The following is a 22,822-nucleotide window of genomic DNA, read 5'->3' as shown; positions in this document are numbered from 1 at the left end:
TAGATTACTGACAGAGGGACACAGCAGGATTTCCTTAGGAAGTCAGGCCAATCAGGTTGTTTAAAAAAATCCAAAATGAATTACATTTCATTTTCAATTTGCATTGTATGAAACTAAATAAAATGGTTGGAGAACTGACCTGTTTTCACTCTTTATGATTTTACTTCACTCCCTCCTTTCATATAAAAAGTTTGAATTTCCCTTCTGAGATTATTTTTTCTCAAATTGTCAGCTTGGCAACTATTTGAACTAAATCTTTAAAAATCACACAAGATATTTCTTACTTATTTTCCTATATAAATACGAGAAACATTAAAACGTAATTTTAATATACATTTCTGTGGCTTGTTTTAGTTTTACTGTAAAAGTTCCACAAGCAGAATCTCTTTTGGGGTGGAAAGCTGACTTTCCTGTCATAAAATGATAAAATACAGTTCAATATATGCTGACTTACGCTATTTTCTGGTAACACTTAATCAAAAAGGGATTTACCAAAATTGGAAAAAATTAACTGTCTTCAGCCACATTACTATTGTTATTTGTAGTTCAATGAACACTGCTCTTACAAATCTCTTGTGCTACAACCTTAATTACCTAATGGACAACATTGTCAAATGTTTCATATTGTTTTAATTAAATTAAGTGAGTACAGGGGTACTTCCTTTTCACCTACTCTGTCATTATTTAGCCAAAGAAAATACATTTAATACTGTCAGATTTCCATCATACATCCCTTCCTTCAGCTTTGCAATTTTATTTGTACCGTTGTCTGAATTTCCTTTAAATTCTTTAAATATTTCTGCTACATTTTTTCTCAGAACATTTAATTTTCTGTGCATGACCTTGTCAGCACAATAAAAAAAGGACTCTTTTTCATTAATGAGGCAATATCTGAGCCCCAATGTAATTTTTATTACTGTCGCAGCTCTGCCTTTTAAATATCTTCAGCCTTATAATTCCTTATTTCTCAGTGCTCTTCAGTCTTAACAGAATTTTAAGAGTGTAGAGTCCACTTCCCACTGCCATGCCAGCTGTTCAGTCACCTTAATTTTTTTATTTTACATAGAGGTAAGCAGAAGAAAAGGGAATCATGGCTGAACTTACCAAGAGTTCGGAAAGGTCTTTGGTTTGGTGTATGGGAGAAGAAACCAGGTTTCAAAGCATTTGTGATCAAAATGTCAAAATACTCTTCAAAATCATTCCTAGAAAACAAAAGAAATTTGATTAGTTCAAGTAATGAATTAGCTAAATACTAAATACTCTTTAAGAATTAAGAAAAGCACTTCTTTAAGGCTTCTGTCACTGTTTTACCCAAGGCTTCTGTGTCACTATTGCACTTCTTTTCCTGAGGTTGTCAAAAGGGAGTCAGATCTACAGTGCTAAATCTTTGGGATCACTCATTATTTGTAAAAAGGTGTTCCTTGAACATGTAATAGATGACATATTTTAATTTCAGATGGCAACATATGCACAGACACACACAGAAAGGTGTTAATAAGGGATTTTCTTTACGAAGAGGAACATGAAGTGAAGCAATGGGGTAGGAAGTAACTGAAGACACTTAAACACAAGTGCTTATATTGTTGGTATCCATACTGTAGGTATGCACAGGCCTAATGAGTATGTAAAAGATGCCACTGGTAGACAACAGAGATATAATTAACACAGTCAATGAAGTGTGGTTTCACATACCCTCAAGTTGAAACATCATTTTGATAGCTGCTCTCACTAAATCCCCGCTGGTTACAGGGAAGTTAAACATGTTAGGTGTTACAAATAAACACCTACAAACTTTGAATCTTAATCTGCCAGCTGAATCCCACCACTTAATTTGAGTTTTTCAAAGCTCATTAGGTCCATATATACAGAGCGATATCTGAACTGTGGAAATCCCGTCAATGTAAATGGGACTGAATGTTTCAGCATGGTATGCAAGAAAATGTAAACATTCCTCCTCTATGATGTGCTCTGTTTTATTAGAAATGTTTCATTGCTTGGGTGATTTTATTGCCTATAATACACAAAAAATGATGGATACTCTTGCATGGAACAAAGAAATCACAGATGGAAAGACCAGGATGGACACAGGCACTGAAATGCTGTCAGCAGTAGAGGAAGTTTGCTGGAAGTAAACTCTTAACTATGTCACTTTCAAATAATCCACAATCTTACATGGGACTGAGATATCTTAAGTAAAAAACTGAATGTTCTCCCTATGAGCTTATCTTCAAGCCTCGGTTTTGTGCTCAAAATTACATTCCACCCTTAAAATAAAAGTCCTTTAAATTTCCTTCCTCTAATGAAATTTTAGCTTTGTCTACTTGTCTCCACTTGTGACCATATGCAAACCTTTACCTTTTTAAAAGAAGCAACATCAAATATGACAATGGTGTGTTTTAAGAATGTGCTTCTGTGTGGAAAATTCCAGAAGCTGAATGAAGAGGCATGGCTCTTCTGTCCTTAGGTGAAAAATATTGACAGAGATAGACTTCTCAAATTAGCAGACAGTGCCAATAATGCTTCCACGGGTAAGTTAAGCTTGAACTTGCAAAATAAAGCAAACACTTCAGGAACACTATGGAGAACAAGTGAGAGGATGAGAGGAAATGGCCTCAAGTTGCAGCAGGGGAGGTTTAGACTAGATATTAGGAAAAATTTCTTCACAGAAAGGGAGGGCAGACATTGGAACAGGCTGCCCATGGAAGTCATGGAATCACCATCCCTAGAAGTGTTCAAATAATGTGTGGATGTGGCAGTTGGTGATATGGCTTAGCTGTGAACAGAATTGCTTGGTTAACACTTGGACTCAATGATCTTAGAGGTCTTAACCCAACCCAAATGATTCTATGATTCCATTATTTTTAGGAACAGTGGCAAGTGCTTTGCACAAAAAGTTTTGAAACAGAAGGTTTGTTAATTTTTTATTGATCTGCTGCAGAAAAAACTATGTTTTGTGTGAGGAGATGTGTTATCTGTGTCCTGTTTTGAAACATGTTCAATCTCATGTAAAAAGCTACTGGTTTTATGAGAGACCTCGTGTTACATTACTATGTAACAATATACATAAACCAAATCTCTTCCAGTTACTGCTTGTGTTGGTAGAGTGGCCTGCGGTTACAGTAAATCGCTAAGACAAAGGGTAGAATGAATCTCACATAACTTTAACCATCTCAGAATTGCACACTGAATTCACAGATAGTGACTGACACCACAGACAGAGCCAATGGAGAAACATCCACATTTTTAGGAGGTACATCCTATTTATTTCAGACATAATTCTACAATACAGAATGAGTTGCCAAGGATAATACCCAGTGTTTTCTCTGCTCTAACCACAGAGGAAACCAAAATGACCAGCTTCAAAAAATTCCCAGCTTTTACATCGTTAACATTCATGAAAAGGTGAAATTACTTCAGTGACTATGTGGTGATTGACTCGTCTTTAGGTGTGCTCCTGCCAACACTTAAACATTCAGGCAACGAGCCACACATTCTCATGGTAGATAAGACTGAAAAGTCACACCATGATGCTGCTTGTGTGAATGAACTGGCACTTGCTTCTGTAGGTTTACATGCCATATACACTGGTCCCAGCACTATGCGTGTGCTCTGGCTGGGCAACAGTTCTTATTTTATTTCAAACCGAAATTTTCTCTTACACTTTCTCTCCCTACCAAAATGTCTTTTAGTTAAGGGCGTTTTGGTCAGATGAACACAGCTGGGATATTTTGATCATGAAATGGTAAATGATAAACTTAAGCATGAATTACCTAGCACAGATTTTATGAAGACAATAATTTCCTAGCCAAAAAGGAACTTCTCAAATATAGTGCAGTAAACAGCTATAAGGCAAGTATGTTAGGAGTAAGAGGATAAAATTTGACATGCATCTCTGTTTTTCTTTACCATTAGGGTTTTTTATTTATTACTATACAGTTTTGGACTTCTCAGTATCATATTGATTAACTGAAAGAACTAGGGATAGAAATTAATAAAGGATCATGTAGATCCAAGTTGTAAGGGTTGATGTCAAGAGTAGAATGCAGTTAGCCTGGACAAATTAAAGTTAAGGGCAGAGGTAATAGGTGTGAACCTAAACTATATTCCAGTACAGCAAAAAGCAGCACAGGTAAGTAGAGACTTTTTGTCCAATACAAGAAGTATGGAACAAACAAAACCAATAAAAGCTTAGATTTTCAGGAAAAAAACCCACTTCAGTAATGTCTCATGGATAGTGGAGTACTCAGTTCTCCAGAAAGCACTTGAAGCCACACTGTATGAGTCACTGGAAAACATGATTTTAATAAATACCACAGAACATCCTACACTTCTGTGGAAAGAGAGAGTGATGCAATACCCTTCAAGCAGGACAACTCTTTCTGTCTTTTGAAAGACAACTGATTGCCTCTGATGCCTTGCTAACTGTCTTTCAGCAGGATTTCTATAGCTGCCTGAAACAACTGAAACACTATTCACCAAGGAAAAGAAAGTCAAAATCATTATATGCAGCCAAGAATTTACTTTTATACCAAATTTTCATTTAGAAAGGTCTACACAAAAGATTTAATTCGCAGGCATCTTACTCATAAGGAGAACTGCTTTTTGAGAGGAGGTAGATTTGCCCCTCAAATGAGAAGTATAATGTTCATGTAAGGCAGTAAGAACTGGCACAACTGATGCTTCATTTAGCATTTAGCTTGGAGAGCACAAAAGGGAAGTGATACTGGCAGGACTGGTTTTGGAAGGTAGCTCTGTTTTTTACCTTACCTCTGGTTTTCGTATTGTGTTGCTGTATTCACTCTGCTGTTCCCTGACATATCCTGATAGCCAGTGTTGGCTCATATTGAAATACTTTGTTTCTTAGATTAATAAAAAATTAACAGTCTCACCCTGTCACCCACCTAACTATTTGCATTACTTATTAATTTTTTCTAGGTGTGTTAGTGATGGTTCTACTGAATTTCACTGAATTTGACTTGACCAATCACGTTCTTAACCGTACACTAAAAACAGATCCTGTGATCAGCAGCTGCAATCTTATGTGGTTGCCAAGTGCAATGAACTGCCTGTCTTTCCTGTTGTGATCTGTAAATGCACATTTCTCATGCTCAGCCATCTTTTGGGAACCATCAATGAACCATTTGTAAGCTTTTCCTGTAGATTTACTGGAAACAAAATAGTACTATTAGTTGCACTCACTGCTGGAGAAGCACAGAAAGGAAGTGGCTTAAATAAGATAGTCCAGCAAAAGTTTATGATAAAAGTGGAATTCAGGGGATGTAGTGGGTGTTGGCTTGACAGATCATCAATCAATCAATCAATCAATCAATCAATCAATCACATCTGGCATCTTCAATCCCAACGTGATGACCCCAAAAAGATGCTGAATATAAGTGTGCTGTGGGTCAGATACAGCTCACAGGCTCATAGATGGACTACTTTGTCTCAAGTACCCTGTACCACCCTACCGGAGAGGACCCACCAGAAGACTCCGAACCAAATAATTCACAATACATTAAGAAACTCAAATTAGCTTCCCAATAGCTTAGGCATATGTCCAGCTGCTGCCTGGCAGATAAAATTTGAAATGGACTTTGCACTTACCCAAGAACATGTTCACACAGGAGCCTGCAATAGTCACTGTGAGAACTAGTAATTAAAACCAGAATCTTCCCAGCATTTTTAAGTTGTTTCAGCCACTTTTTTACAGACTCAGGACATCTCTGTAAGTATTTTTCTGGGTGACTTTTCACTTCTGGGAAATACTTCCCACAGTCTTCTAAAAAGATTAAAACATAATTGTGTTATCCAATCCTGCTCATAAACCACTTAATCCACAAAGCAAATATTGGTTTATGTACAAAAAAACGAAGTTAAAAAAGGCAAATCAAAATTTAAAATTTAACCAAAAACCCCCAATCAAACCAAGAGGATATGTTGTAGTAGAAATAAGTTTGCATGACTTTTCTCTTTCATTATGAAATTGTCATTCTTATTTTGTTTGGTGCTCTTTTGCTCACAGCAGTTAATAATACAGAAATTACAGATTACAGTTTCATGCAGGAAATAATTACTTCTTGTTGCCTTTGCTCAATTTTTGGATCCTCTGCTTGTGATTGTGAGTGTAATGTTTAGACAATGGTAAGGACCTGAAATTCCCAAGAACACCTGTTTAGTTACCTCTGATACTCTAGGCTAGCACTGCCTGATCAGTAACATCCATTTTGTAATTTTCGCATTTTTCACAAATAGCACTTTATATATGAAGGGTTGATAAAATTGGTAAAGACTCAGGTATTCCGAATACTAGGAACAGATGCAAAATAACCTCTAGTTCCAATTTCATCTTCAACAACGCTCTTTTGGCCAAATAAAATGACAATTGAATTTTGCAAATACACTTGGAATGTAAGATTTTAAAAAGTGTACAGTAACACTAGCTTGGCAGTAAAAGTTACCTATTCATTACAGTCATTGATAAATATTTATCTTGTTATAGCCCATAGCTGCTTCACCAAGATGTCAAATTCAACTTAGCTACATATTTCCTCTGTGCTCAAACACTCTATAACCAAAACTGTCAAGCAAGTTAAAGGCTTAAAAAGAAATATAATAATTGTAGAGACAGAAATTATACCAAGTATTTGGCTCTCAATCTTTTTGTTATAATATAATGAACATCATCATAGATTATTTTTCATCCAGCATTTGTTCTATATGCAACTGTCTGTAGTCAACTTTGCTGAATGATTTAATAAATCCCAGACATTACTTAGCCCTCTGGTATGTGAGTAATGCTGTTCTCTAGTTTGAAAAAATAAGATTTAAACCACTTGAACTTTAGCTATTTAATGAAAGAGAGCATGTACATTTGAACCAGTAGCATCAAAGAAAGTCTGAAAGATAGTAGGCACTAAACATAACACTATTTCATACATTACACATTCAAACATCTACAGATGTCAGGGAATAAAAGTCTTCTGAAATAAGTTTCAAATCGGCTGCTATCTCTGCAACTAAACAGGAGCAAAAATGTATTATTCTGTACTAAAACTTGACAGATTTCTTCCAAAAAAGTGGACTACTATATCTGAGGAAAGTCTCTCAAAAATCTCCCAAATCACAACCAGGTCACTATTCCAGTTCTTCACTGTATTTAGGTCAGGCTGTGTAACAGCATGTACCAGTGGAATATGAGCCTGTTCCTGTAGTCAGCATTATGGGATGCTATGACATTTGCCCTGAAAGCTAGCCAAGAACAATGATTTTTTTGATTAAACAAAGCAGATTTACAAAAGAAGGCTTCCTGTTGTGTTTTCCCTCCTTCTTTCCTGGGGCATGAATATTGTTTGGGAAGAGCAATAGAGTTTCTAGGAGCAGAAATTTTTCAGTATTATCATTAGTAATTCCATTTCATATGCTATGCCATGACAATTTTTCTTCTTTGGTGTTTTAGAAAGTACACATTAGATGAGAATGAAGGGGGAGACAAACAAAGCAGGCTTGGCATTAGCTCTCACAGGTTCAAACAATTAAAAGAAACATGGCAAAGTTCATTTAAGAACCAGTGACCTAACAGTCTTTTTACCCTCAGCCAAAAAGATTCATTTTATATGGACTTTACTCTTGGACATTCTGTTTTGCTTTCTTTATGAAATGCCTTCCATCCTCCATGATCATTCTTTGATGCCCAATTTAAAGACTTTGAGTTAATTTAATCAACACTGTCTTCTTTGTCCGTAATCTGTGCAATAGCTTCTTTGTGATAAATGTATTATATTTGGCCTTTGAGTTACATCTGCACTGGAAAAGGCCAACAACTCTGGATTCAATATATGAACTGAAAGAGAGTCTTATTCTAGCTTTCTATGCAGACCCTGAAGCCCAGCTGTTAATTGCAGACAAGCAATGATTCAGTTCTTGACACTGGGATTTGAAGTTTGCCTCTGGGCTGTTTGCCATATCAGGCAGAGGTAGCTCAGAAGAACCCTAATTAAAGCATACCCTACTGTAATTAGACCAGCATGGCCAAGGAAAGTAGAGTTTGACTCTAATTCCTAACATACTATTTCATTTGGTAAAGACAGTTTGGTGAAATACATACTCATACCTGTAGATGAGTTTAACCACCAAAACTTGCAAGATTTGATTGAAAGCCAAATAAAATAAAAGCTGGAAAACTTGCTCATTATCCCAGAGCAAGAACCAGTTTTGAGAAGTACAGGCACCTTGCTGGCAAAAAGAGTTGTGGAAGCTTTAACATTCTTTAAATAGCATGTTGTCAAACCTTCACAATAAATGGAACGATTTGCTAATGACAAATGAAGCATTGTTTTCCCACTATGCCATATGCTGCTCTTTGTTTTTCTAAAGCAGACAAATCATAAAAATCATAAAAAAACTCTATCGAGCATAGCATCAGTGAGAAATCAGAAAAGAACTAAGTTTACCAGAGCCAACGGATGAAAGTTAATAGTAATGAGTGACTTTTACGCAACTTGAATACAGCTCCATTCTTGGAAAACAAAAAAGTGATTCTTCGGAAAAACACCATTCTTGAGAAACAAGACATATCTCTAGCTTGCAATATCTTACTGATAATGCTTATGGGCCATACAAGTTGCAAAATACCCTTAAAAATGAAACTATAGTCACACTTTAGAAAAGTTTTGTTGGTACACAAATTCACTGCATCAAAGCGGGGGACTCATGGTCACTGACAGACCTACAACTGCTAGTTTGTTGTTGGTACAGTGCCTAAAATAAAATCTCTACATTTTTATCTCTCTGCTTTATGCATATTGCTTAACACACAGCTTTTTGGACATTGAGAGGTATTAATGAATACCCACAAATCAGTGAAAACAAAATAGTAACAAACCAACTGTCCCAACTTTCACTTCAAAGTCTCCATGTTTTCAGTTATCTTCAAGTATGTCAAAGCCTATACAAATAACCTGGCTCTTTGGCAGTGAGAACACTTACTCAAAATATAAGAAAGTATTCAGTAAAAAGAAAATTGAAAAAAGAAGACCACGACAATCAACATAACAATCAACACATTTACCGCTTGTGATTTTATGAGAAAATTTAATCCAATGAAACAGAACAGGAAAGCAAAACCTAAGCATTTAATGCACAGCTTTGTAATTTATCACATATATATTGACATGTTTTTGTTTTCAATTTCCATTCTTATTAGTAAACAACTTGGAGTTTATCTGAAATCTCTGAAATACAGCATGGAATAGCAAATTAGCAATTAGCCTCTGTAGGGATTTATAATCATCTTCCAAATAGATTTTCAAAAACAATAATTGCCTTTGCAATCCACCAAATCCTTTCAGAATAATACATTTCCTTTTTAAGAAGAAGATAGAAATATAAACAATTAAGTTGTCTAAAACTGCTACATATTAAAGTCCTGCCAGAGCCTCTTTTGGTGCAAGGTTGGTGTCCCTTTGCATTTTCAAAGCAATATAATTTCTTCTATGTATATTACCAGAGGATCCCTTAGTGCCCAGTTTGGAGTTTACTTTTTCCTGTATCATCTGACATTGTAATTTAATCAGGATGTTCTTTGCATCATCTTGCCTTGAAGTTTGTGTCTAAAACAGTTGTGATGGCAACTCAGAAAGAGCCTGTAGAACGCTTATTGTTGTTTCCAGCACAGACAATAATCCAGTTCTTAATCCAACTGTCCTCCTCTACTACAGTCGCAAAATTATTTTATTGAAGTATGCAGTTTGATGTTCCAATATAATTAATGTATTTGTGGAAAAACTAATTGTGGATTTCTTTGGTGCTTTGTATTACACTGTTTCTCCTTGGCAGAATCAGTTTACACCTACTGGCTCTGGACTCCTTTGTACTCAGTGTCTGTAAACCTGCCTTGCCAGGACACTGCAGTTTTCATCCCTTAACTATTATTTGGATTATAAAATGGGCAATTGTTCAAGAGGCACATTTCTGGCAAGATTTCAGTCCAGAACTAACACACAGGAACACAGTGTGTTTTTTAGTATTGTCACTGCTTCTAAGAGGTACCTACTTGATTGAATTAAAAGTAATTTATCCGCTATTTATACAATTTAGCTAAGCAGAGAGGTATGAGGCCAAAAAAAAGTCCATAGAATTCAGCCAAGAAAAATAAACTTTCAGCTGCCAATTTGTAGCTTATATTTAGTGGCTTTAACAATCTCTTACAATGAAACTATTATTTGGGAATGTGACTTTCTCTCTTCTAAACTCAAGGGCAGTACGATAGCTTACTTATCAATACCCATAGCCAGATTCTCTGCAGCTCTGACATGAGTAGGGAACTCTTTCCTAATTTTTGTCTGAATGCAGGCTTGTAGGTAACAGTTATTAATTTGACTAACAGAGTAAAGCTTCAATAGTGTGTTCCAATCGGCAGTGATACAGTCAACTATATTCACTGTATATTGCTATCCCTCACACTTTACTGCACTTCAAATTTTTAGAGTGAACACATTTTGAACATTGTTGCTGTCTTTTTCTGTTGTCCAAATAAATAAATCTAACAAGTACTGTGAGCATTCAACAGAAACACAAGAAAAGTACCTTAATCACAAAAGATTTTTCAAAATAATTTAAATTTCATCTAATGAAAGCAAGTAGAGGAGAAATGGGGTAATGGTTAAAATTACATTAGACAAGTAGTCTCTCATTTCCTTTCATTTAAGCTCAAGTGTGTATTCTAGTGGAGCAGCAGAACTAAAATGAGAGACAGAGGGAAGGAAACGTTAACATAAGATAAGAAAACAGAGTGAAGCATGAAGCAAGGATGACTGGACAAAATATGTTACATTCTGGAGGCCTGGGACAAGGCAGATATCAGGAATAGGGTGCAGCAGGAAGAGATAAATCATCCCTCTCCTTCCTCCAGGAGATAAAAATGTTTAAAAACAGAATAAAGGGATGACAGTCCAGGAAGATAAGAGGTTAGGAAGAGGCAAATGCCGTAAGAGCAAAAATGAAATATGACAGATGCCAAATAATCTGTACTTTTCCACTTTCTGCACTTGTCTCAATTCTTTACTGTACAGTTTCTTAACAGACATAAGGGTTAAGGATCCAGGTTCAGTTCAGGATGGAAGAATACCAGCTATTTGCACCTCTTCTTTAAGTAGGAGCAGACATGAAAAGAGGGTACTAACTTTGGAGACAAATGAGATGTTAGTATTATGGTACCAAATCTTTCATTCTCACCTGACAAAAGAGAGAAGTAGTATTTCTGTGAGAAGAGAGGGGAGAAAAAAGAAGTATGGGTGGGTTGGCCAGCAGAGACCAGAAATTCGAACTGACACCTCAGTGAGTTGCTGACTGCCATGAGGTTGAACTTGGAAGCATGATGAACCTCTGCTTGTTGCAGCTAAGAATTAGCTTATGTGCCTAGATATACGAGTAGTTGCTTACAAAACAGAGTATCTTTCAAGCTGCTCTTTTATGTACAAATGAAACAGAATGAGAAACAAAAAGGGAAGAAATTACAAAAATCAGGCAGGAGAGAGGAACTGGGAAATACGAAGAGAAAAGAAAAATAGACCAGTATTAAGGATAGGTTGCATTCTATTAATAATGCATAAATAGGGAATGTGTATCACTATGTCAAATCAAATTAAAGAGAAAACTCTTCCTCCTGTGTTCTCAGAAAAATTGGGATTTTTATGATCACAAACTAAATGCTTTGCACATGGCACTTCAGTTTTGAACAAATCACTTATTACCAGCAGAAATACAGGATCCAGCTGATCCTCCATTTACCCCTTTTGCATCTCTTAAAGATGTTTATTGCTCGTGTAACATTAACCTTTTCAATATTTTTAGCAACAGTCAGCTCCGGTCAGGCAAAAACAGATCATGTTTTCTAAAATAATAAACTATTTTCCAGTGATGACAACTCTATGCTCACCTTGATTAATTTCAGAGGGGTGATGATAAGGTAAAGGTCTGTGGTGGCTAGGAAAAACATGACTACTTGGATTAACAGTGACTGCAGGGCTATATAAACATTCAATATACTGAAGGAAACACTTCAGCAGAACACACACAGAACATCACCTCTGCAAATATTTCATGGGTCACTTCCTATTCTACTCATTTTCTACTCCTGTGTCCTATGAGAGATTTACTGCCAAATTTAAAGTGCTTTGGTAGCTAAAAACAGGCTTCCAACTAAAAAGGGCTGAATGACTAGAAATTCTTCTAAGGAAGCCAAGAGCAGATGTAGCTTCTTCTGGTTTGATATTACAAGGCAGGAACCACCTCCCTCCCTCCCACCCTTATGATTCTGAGGTGAGATTCCCATGACAAAATCTGTCAGGAACAGCACAGTTATATTAGTTAGTTATACTTAAAAGGAAGTCATAATATCTAAATTAGAAGCTATTGCTGCTCTGACATCTCTTAGCAGCTCCCACCTCCAGTGTATTGAGGTCAGACTGAAGACCTGTGATGACCAGCCCAGAACTTCAAGGCTTGTTGTAACCAAACCCAGCTTCAATGTGAGGCTGTATCTGTTTCTTGAAAATATAGCTTGTTAATGACTTTTTCCCAAAAGCTTTTCAAGCAAGCTAAAAAAAGTGTAATTTCTTGACATCCCCCCACCATATCCTATCTGAAAGAAGAACCCTGTTCAACCTGTTCCTAGTCTTTACCCTCTTGCTTCCCACCCCTGCCTCACCTTCCATCACATCAGCAGTGTCCTAGCTGCAGAACAGTCAAGATTCCTAGGAGCACAATGCCACAGATGCTTGCATGGCTTTTACATGTAGTGTTATTCTTTGTTCTTACTGAGATACACGGACAGCGGAAGAGAAAGCCAAGCTATTTTCATACGTTTTCTGTTCTTATCGGCATTCCAAATGACTGAAAGTATCCCAGACCATTGACACCTTGCTGGTACAACTGCTCCCAGTTCCACAGCAAGCCGCACTCTGGAGTCCTTGCCGTATCCCATCCCGAGCTTGCAGACCCCTTTCTTTAGTAAAGGGTAACAACACAAAGCAAAAAACATTGCGAGAAGTAAATCGTATGTGGCAAAGTCTGCATCCTAACTTCAGGATGACTGCTAACACATGACACTTGTAAGGAAGGGGTCTTTATATAGGTAGCTTGAATGACCTTCCACAGTTTTGTATACATAAAACTTGGAAACAGAATTTATCTTTCCTTAATTTTTCTTTTCATTCTGGCTTTATGTTAATATTTGTATCAACATAGCAACATTTTGCCAGTGCATTACAAAGCAGGAAGGATGTACTTTGGAGGCAGGACAGAACCTGTTGCTACATTTTAAAGGAAATGATTTCTTTCTCAAAAGAATTCACTTCCTTGCTTTACATTACCATGCTAGTTTCTAGTGCAACAGATTTATCAAACTGTTGATAAGACCAATCAAATTGTGATTACTCTTGCAACCCATGGGCCAAGCACTAAACCTGTGCAAAGGTAACTACCCTTTGCTGGACAGACATTCAGTTAAATTAGTTTGATTCATCAGATCTTCCCAACTGCAACAATTAAAATGAATAATCTGCAGGCAGAAAAATCTGGTTTGTTCCATTGTCAAGAATGTCTTCTAACAGTATTCATAAAACACACTTACCTACACTTGGAAGTAAAGGACTGAAAGGTGATACACTGATTACTCAAAGCAACACAATTCACATTTTTTCCTCTTAAGACTTACATAGATCGTTTGTTATAGAAGTATTACCAGGGTGTTAATATTTACAGGAAGACAATCTATCAGTAGAAAATTGCCATAAATATACTGGAAATCTCCATCTTCACCTATACTCAGACTGCTGTAGTTACTGAGCCTTATACATACATTTTTTAGACATCCTTGCAATAGAAGTATGTTTGAGATTATTCTTCTATATACACACATTACAACTATTTGCACTGAAAAGCTACTTTTCCCAGCAAGGTGTGTACTTACATGCCTATTCAACTCTACCTGGGGTCAATTCACATACCCTTACAATACATCACCTGGTAAACACATCTTAAAAATCTTGCAAAACAATTTAGAACAGAAGAAGAAAATTGTTTTGTTCAACTTAATACAGCTAAGTAGGTGGAAATGGGATCTATTCAGGTTGCTGCTGCAGTTTAATAGAAATGCTGGCACCTAATTTGACAGGAAGTAAAATATTAGAGTGCCTTTTTATACATCTGATGAGGGTTACTTGAATCCATTGGCTTACAGGAAGTGCGCTGTTATGTTTGGTGTGGAAGTAAAATGCATGATGAAGAAATAAAATACAGTCCATATTTTATGACATCCAGACTACTCTTTGCTGACAAACAGAATCCTACTCAGCTGTACTGCTCCAGCAAGAAGACACTACAGATAACTCCTTGTTTCTGAGATCTCGAATTACAATAGCTCTGGGGAAGAGTTGAAACTCTTTTTGAAGCTTTGAATGTAGCAGCAGCTTTGAGGAACTTGTTGCAGTAAGACAAGAATAAATGGTGTTAATTCCAGCCTCTGGGTCTACAGTAGCAAACTTTCCAAATGGGTACAGATGGACCAAAAGCTGTAAGAAGACTCCAGTTTTACTTGCTATGTAATAGTCTCCTACAGATGCCACATCCACACTTCAACAACAATCCAAAGGGCAACAGGAAACTGCAAGCAACAAGCACCACAAGACTGAGGTAGAGGGGAATAACTATGTTTAAAAAGAGGCATATTAAATTGTATCAGAAAAACATATCAGAAAATAAAAGACAATGCATAAGGGTGTGACAATAGAGGAGATCTGTGACAGGCTGTTCACCCGTCCTGTTTACGATTAGCCTGTATATATACAAAGTTACCAGTCCTGTGCTTTCTGTGATCTCATTATTTTTGTAATTTACAAGTAGCATTCAACAATAACTACTCCTACTGTAGGTGATGTACCACCTTTTGTCATGCTTACCATCAGAGTTTAATACATACAATGAAAGTCTTACTCTTCTTGTCTGGGATCTCATGCTAGCTATCCTGTTAACAGAGCTCTCAAATCACACATATATCAAGTTCTAGCCTATAGAGGTTCATAAATCTGGCTGAGGCTGCAGAGGTGTCCATTTCCAGTCCTCGTGTATTAAGGAAATATTAACAGGAGGTACCAAGAAGGGCCATCAGGATAAGAATGAAAGAGCTTAAATGACAAAGAGTCAGGATACATTCAGACCCCGCAGTGAGACGCAGGATAAAGGCATTCCCTGCTCTCCAAGAAGCCAGCACAGCTGGAAGAAACGAGGCCTCCATGTGTGCATATTTGTTTGGCATCCCAACAGTTCAGCCATATGGCACTGGCAAAAGAGAGAGCGGGAGCTAATCCTTCCAGGCGCGATTTCTCTCTCCGGTCCATCGTGCGGCTGGTGCCACCTAGCGAGGTGGGGGGGGGCCGCTCCCGGGATCCCCTCGGAACCGCCGGCATTCCCAGCGCCCGCGAGGGCGGCGCGGAGCAGGATACCCGCAGGTGGGGCTGCACCGACAGCTCGAAGCACCGCAGCCTCCCTGTCATCAAGAGCCATCAAAGCATGCGCGTCAGGAACACGAATCCCTGCTCTTTCCTGGGCTGTTCGCTTTTGTGGGTGGTGTTGGTTTGTTTCTGGTTTGTTGTTTTAACCCTCTTAATTTTTTCCCGTTTCTGTATTTATTGGCCTCCATGAAGGCAGATGAGACTTGGGAATCCTTTTTGAATTTCTAGACAAAATTTTAAAAGACAGAACAGAACTGAAACATGCAGTTCCACAGAAATGACCCCACATGGCAGTGATCCTCAAACATCCAGCACCAAAGGTCAGGATGTGGGGGAAGGCTTCTTGGAAAAGACTGGGTGATTTGACAGCTTAAAGATAAATCTAAGAGGGAAATAATAACTGTCTTCAAACATGTAGAAAGCTCATGCCTGGGGCAGAGAAGAAAAAAAGGAATAATCTGTCCTCTGAGACCAAGGTCAATAAGCCCAGAAGCTGTGACCTTACACTTCTGTAAATCTAGATTAAAATTATAAGAAAGTTTCTGATTTTCATGGTAGTGATGCACTGGGAAAGCTGCCAAGGAGGTTTTATGATCTTTTAAAGTGTAGATCTTCAAAAAGAGGCTAGAAAATTAGCCGGTAGGAACACCTAACCCATCTCCTTAGCAGTGGTGTGATAAATGCAAAATATCTTCTATCATCCCTTAATGTACTGCGATTACATATTACTGATGAATATGCAGCCCCATCCCCATACATGGCTTTAATGAGTAAGACTATTGTTCACATTTATCAGTGTCACCTATGGATAATGATGCCTATGGTTACAACAGAAAAATCTCCTAGTAGGCAGTAAAAGGAATGAATTCAGCAAGGAGCAGCAGCACAGTTTTTGCCAATCAGAATACACAAAAAACAAGAGGTCTGAAACTTCCACCCACACAAAAGAAAAAGATACAGACTGCTGACTTTATGCTATTCTAATTGCAGACCATCCCTCTCCCATTTGTACCAGCACATTTACCATAAGAAGGCTGAGAGAAGAATATTCCATTTCTAATGCCGTTCTTATGAGTACAAACACCTGTTTACTTTAAAGACAAGTGAAGAAGTGAACAGCTTCAGAACAAAGAAAAAAGCTCCTTTCCAGAATTTAACAAGATGTATAATCTCCATTAAAAATGTTCAAAAAAATCGCAAAACTAAATTAACTTATTTTGTGCAAAGTTTCTTGTGTGTTGAGTTCATCGCTCTCTTATGGAGAATTGAAAAAGAGCAGTTAGGTAAAATTATACCTAAAGTCCTTGGAAAGGTCCTTGCTGGTCAATCTGTCAAGAAGAAAATTGGAATTTAGAGTCCAAAAAGATCTATTTAAAAGTTACGAAAAAAAATTTTCTGAGTGCTCTATTTGTGATTCTGCATTCTTTTCTCTCCTGATTTAATTCTTCATCTGTTTTAACGTTACCCAAACAAGGGTAAACAGATGAAAAGTAAACTCAGTGTAAAACAGAACCCAAAATAACAGTGGACTAACCCAGATTAATCCCAGGAGCGAGCATGAGGAGGAAAAAGGTTTTTCTGCAAGTATGATTGTGCATGAAACCATTATTTTTTAGCTCAGAAATTTTTCTAGGATTCCAGATTGTACTCCTATCCTGCATCAGGATTAAACAGAAGTCCTTAAAAAAAGAAAAATAGTAAGGAGAAACACACATGCACATGGACTGGCACTTGCTTACTGTGCACAAGTCCATTTTGCAAGGCAGGCAGAAGTTCTGTTTCTGCCTTGCTGCAACATGGTTCCAGTCTGATGAATCCTGCTGCTGACGTGATTTTAGTTTTGTGCTTTAATCTCATTTATCTGCCCCACTCCATTTCATATTGCAACAGGGACTCAAACTTTACAATACCTTGCTGTGTGTGAGTGTCCTAATCATCAAACCTGGAACTAGTCTCTGGCTCTGTATTTCAAGCTCATCCTTTGGAAATCTTTATTACAGAGATATTAATGATATGAACACAGGCCCTCTTGCACACCACATGAATATCTAAGGATACCTGATATGCTTGATCTTCTTTTGTTTTTTTTGTCATTCTAATCAGAAATTAATTAACTGTTAATCTGAGATCATGTACCCTCATAGCCATTCCACTACCATTTTCATTTTTATTTCCATGCCAGAGTTGCAGAGAGATGCCAGCATGGACAGTTCAAGGTGAATGCAATCTCGCATACATGTCAAAGAAGCTACATATGCAACTACGACAGGGGAGTCCAAACTTTTTTGAAAATACATTTGGACACATGTCTAAGAGTTCTTTACCTTTAAAAGAGACCTCTTGCAGCAAGGAGAAAGTACTCTGGAGAGTTTGTATGTATTCAGAGAGCCCTTTGCCATTCCAGGTCATCTATAGGCTCTATTAAAGTGAGGACTCGGCTTTCTGGGGCCAGTTTTGTATGGATCTCTGCAGATACTAGCAGGAAATTTTGGAAATAAAAGACAATCTGCTTGATATAAAATCATTGACTCATAGAATGGTTTGGGTTGGAAGGGACCTTAAAGATCATCTAGTTCCAAATCTCCCCCAACATATTTAAATGACTACAGAATATCTCTTAGATTTACAGTGTATTTACAAAATATCTCTTAAAAGGCTGTTGCTGTTTCTGATAATGCAAACTTTACAAGGCTCAGCCTTGGCAGTGGGTGGCTGGGAACACATGCTGCTCGTTGCAGCAGTGGGCACTCCTGGGCATCCTCCTGCTGTTCTGCTTGGTGGGTGGGCTGTTGAGTAGGAGTAACTTCATCACCAACAGCCCTGCTCCAATTCCCATCTCACTACAACCTTTATTACACACTTTGAAGAGAAAAAGCAGAAAACAAAAGCCTGGTTACCTCTTGAATCCTTGTTAGACTGCAAGGAAGGAAGTCCTGGCATTCAAATCTCACTTACTTGGGGATCAGCCAAACCGGATGGAGTATTTATGAAAGTGAAGACTGCATGAACATTTAATATTTATATATTTAAAATGTTTGTAGCGGCAGCTTCCACAAAGTAACAAAAGTCTCGCTGAATATTTATGAAGAAACTAAACAACACACAAACAGCTCTTTTGTTTTCCAGACTGCAGGACTGTTTATAAAGTCCCAAGAAAACAGACATGTAAGGAGTTGTGCTCTACTTTAGGCTTTAGATTGCCGTTCAGGCCAAAGGCAATGACATATGCACAGCATATTTGCATTCAGCATCTCATACTCTGCAATCACGGAAGAACATTTTAGTCCTCATTCACTTATTTTTTGGACTGACATCTGAACATTAATGTCAGATTCTTGTGTTAATATCAAGTGTTATATGTACTTTATTACCTCCGTTCTGCTAGAAGAAATTAATTGAGTATGGAAAATGTATCTATAATCAATGCTGGTTTTAGACTGTTTATAGTGATATAAGACACAAAGTAGACCTCTGTTTTTATCATTAAAAATCTGTATTTGCACACAGCACATACATGAGTGTGAGATGTATTTGTACAGAAAGATAAATACTCTTCTATGGAAAGTGCTATTATTACCATTATAATTACAAGTTTATGGACTAGTGGATAGAATAAAACAGTAACTATACTTAAAAAAATTTAAATCATACATAAAGACTTCAAATCTTTACAGAAAGTGCTGTAAGTTCTTACGTGCTCATTCAATTGTTAGGCATTTGAATTACTTATTAGTTTTCCAGATTATAGAATTGTTCATCTACAGAAATGTATTGTTAGAAAGTATGAGGACAGCACCACATGCTGTTATGAACAGAAAAATATAGGAAAGTTATAATAATTTTTTTCAAGGATTTTTTATTGAAGCTCATGCTCCTTCATGATTAGCTCACCAGAAACATTGTGGTAATTAAAGTATTTCTTGGTTTAGCCAGGATCTATGGTTGCATTCTTCCATAAATGTTTTTGCCCAGGGAATGGAAGTGCTGTGTAGAAACAAAAGGTATCATGCCACAGGCTGTCTAAAGAACTTCTCTCTGATTCTTTCTAGCTTTACACACTTTGACATGTGCGTAGCTGTTGGTATTTGACCATAGCTGACTGCGTGCTACAGTAAGATATTTTACAGATTGATAGAAGAATGCCTCTTAAGGATTTGTTTACAGTCCCATAGCAAAATTCATACTGACTTCAAAGGCATAAGGGTCTTCAAGAATTTTATTCTCCTCAGTATGAGACCGAGAATCAGTTAATACAATTTTACACATTCAAAAGACACAAGCTGGTTTTGTTACTACTCCTTCTCTCATTTTAATTTCTGTGTAGCAGATGATTACAAGAGATCAAACAAGCAAACCCAAGCAGTTGCCATCTGGCAGATGAGAACTCGTACCTGCTTTCTTTACTCCCTCATTTAGGAGAATGTTTTATTTCACTGTGGGGACCGGTTTAATGTACACGAATGCAATCAGTCACTCCATCTCACCTGACAGGCCGTAACTTTTTATGCCATTTGCAAGTACAGCAACATGCCCCATGTAACATGCCAATCTAAAAACACCTTTCACAATATTCACCTGGGAAGTTTAAACCCTTCTTTTACACCTTGTTTAAAATACCCTTTACTTGAGCCAAACAAAATGGGTATAAAGATGACTGCAGGAGTCAAAGACCAGGAAAAGTACTCTGGCTTATTAAGCGGAGAGAACTATACCAAACAGGTGACAGTATTTCCCCACAGTGCAGTAAGAAGCTTGTCTGAGTGACTTACAAGCTTAGACATGCAAGAAACATTTCAACTGCCATGTACAAATTTTGTCTACAAGATACATGTCTCGTATTTTACCCAGTTAATCTTATTATAATATGGCAGAACTAGGAATGATTTAACTTAAAAGCAGGCTCATATGCCAATTTTTTTCTAGCTTGACAGATATAAATAGCTTTATATTATAAACAAAAACAACAAGTGGTTTCTACATGAAGGTCCCAAAATTAGACAGGCAAATTATTTTTCTTTAATGCCATAATCATACAACTTGGGAATGCAATGAAATAATATAGTAAAATGGAAGGATTATATATAGTAAAGATGGCATTCAGACCAATATGGATGGTATGTGTGTGGCTCTTTGCATTCACTGCAATGGCACCTGAGTGCCTCTATGAGAACACTAACTGGAAAAAAATTTCTTTTTAACAGTAAAATATAGTAAGTTTTTAAAATACTTTTACAGAATTTATAAAGGTAAAATTTTCTCATGATTATGATGTAATTAAATTATACCTCTGGATTTAAATGTCACCAAGCACTGGCTCTGCTGAAACACCAGAGGGAGCAAGTTTAACAGAGGAGTGAAGACTTTTATTGAAAACTCTTCCGGCTACTAAACATTTTTCATCATTTCATCATTTAGTAGGATGCAAAAGAATTTAGTCGGATTACCTGGAATGGCTAGGAATATGCCAGTGAAGCAAAGCCGTTCAGCTTTTGATGAAATGTGCAACATGGAGCTACTAAACAGCAGAAAAAGTGAGGATATGCATCATTTGGACAATGGCAGGGTTAGATTCACAGAGCTGAAAAATCATCTGTTACTAACTACAGGATGAAAAATGAAGAGTCTTGACATCTTTGTCTAGAGAAAATTATTTTGGCACTGGCTGCTTTTTAAGAAGTTGACTCACACTCTTCATTCACAGCACGGACTCAGCTGTGAACTACTCTGAAAAAATACTAAAAAAACAAACTATAGATATGATCAAAGTCAAAGTCACCTGTGCACTGAACTGTATTACTTGCAAAAGCCTCATTCTCTTAATTCCCTCATTAGGGACTAAACCGAGGCAAGGCTCAAAGAAAAGGACCTTCAAATCAGTTGTGTCTATGATGATTCACTTCCAAAAAACCTAGACCTGACTCAGAAGAGACCTTGCTGCTGAGTTTTAACTTTTCAGCTTCTCTTAAGGACTGCCTGCATTGTTAATACAGTTTAAAATTTAGCATGATAAAAATCCTTCTATGTCATTATACTGTGCCCAGATTTGGTCAGAAGACATTATCACCCACTACATGGTGAGATCCCAAATGCTTCTCATCACAGCTCCTGCCCTGTTGCTGGTGGTGCCCTGCTCCAGAGAGACCTATGAAGTCAGGTCTAGTCTTTATGTTACCGTTAGTACAATTTCTCCTCATAAAGAATTTTTCAGCATGCATATCACTTTATTCCTTCCTGCTCTCTCCAGTGAATGGTGCTTGATCCAAACTGCTAGTCAGTCACCCTGTATAAACAGTATGCACAGGCAGAGCTGTTTCAAACCAAAGAAAACAGTTTGTGGTGTTCTTGGAACCTGCTTTCAATCTAAGAACAATGAGTTTCAGAAAAGAGGGTGGAGCAGAGGAAAGTCATAGGGGTAAGCCAGGGAAGGGGAGGGGGAAGAGAAAGAGCTGCCTCTTGAGTGGGTAAGGTTTCTGGCCTGGGAGCCACAACAGCAACAGAAAGCAGAATTCACAACAGGTGTTTCTGGAGCTGGTTTGATTGGTACTACAGTGGCAAACCTGCTCGTATGTCTTTTACTCCAAACACATTATGATCCCGTGGGAGAAAACCATCCTAGGGATTGATTATTATAATTATTGCAAGAAGCAAAGATTTTGGTGCAAGGAGCAAGCAAAAGGAATGCCTAAAAGATGGTATTCTGCAGCATGCCCCCTAGATGTATTTAAGCCAGTTAAAAGTCTATCTAAGAAAAAAAGTAAGAGAGAATGCTTTATTGCCCTTAGTCACCTTTAGGCAGCATTAGGAGGATTTCCAGTGCCTAGACACAAAGTATTTTTCTGCTTTCCAAAGCACAGGCTGAAAAAAGGAAAACTGTCACAGTGTCTGCCAACACGAGGGCTGCTGTGGTACAAGCAATGCCTCCTGACAGGAGCAGTACAGGAGACAGATGTGTGCCTGGAGAAGGTCACATCCTGCCAGGCCTGCCCTCTGTGATGGATATCTTCAGAAGGTCATCCCCCATGTCTCACTGCCTAATTTCTCTTTTCAGGGTACATCACCCCTACACTGCCCATATGGCTGTTTAGAAATCAGAGAGGTCATAAAGTGAGATTTAAGGAACCCAAAGGAACACAACCCATGGTTTCCTGGACTCTGTTCATAAACTACATCCTTCCATCTCCTTCTGGTTATTGTGTGACTTGGAGGCCTGTTGTTGAGGTAATAGTATGCTGTGAAACACTGTGTTGAAGTTCTTAGGCTAGCTTTTATAAGTGTTTTGAAGTGCTGAATTTTACTTCACAGCATGCAAAAAG

At 37.6% G+C, this 22,822-nt stretch overlaps 1 protein-coding gene across 1 annotated transcript in view; it reads right to left on the bottom strand.

The window, feature by feature from the left end:
• The window catches only part of NT5DC1 (5'-nucleotidase domain containing 1), a 130,452-nt gene that overhangs the window by 42,050 nt on the left and 65,580 nt on the right, over positions 1 to 22,822 (bottom strand). Inside the window, exons 7-8 of the mRNA XM_071547877.1 lie at positions 5,605 to 5,779; positions 1,105 to 1,202 (exon numbers count right to left, since the gene is read on the bottom strand). Coding sequence (XP_071403978.1) covers positions 1,105 to 1,202; positions 5,605 to 5,779 — 273 coding nt within the window. The remainder of the gene's footprint in view (positions 1 to 1,104; positions 1,203 to 5,604; positions 5,780 to 22,822) is intronic.

The sequence above is a fragment of the Pithys albifrons genome, chromosome 2 (assembly GCF_047495875.1).
Source record: "Pithys albifrons albifrons isolate INPA30051 chromosome 2, PitAlb_v1, whole genome shotgun sequence".
Classification (NCBI taxonomy): domain Eukaryota; kingdom Metazoa; phylum Chordata; class Aves; order Passeriformes; family Thamnophilidae; genus Pithys; species Pithys albifrons.
The sequence above is the reverse complement of the archived record's forward strand: the minus strand, read 5'-3'. Positions and strand labels throughout refer to the sequence as shown.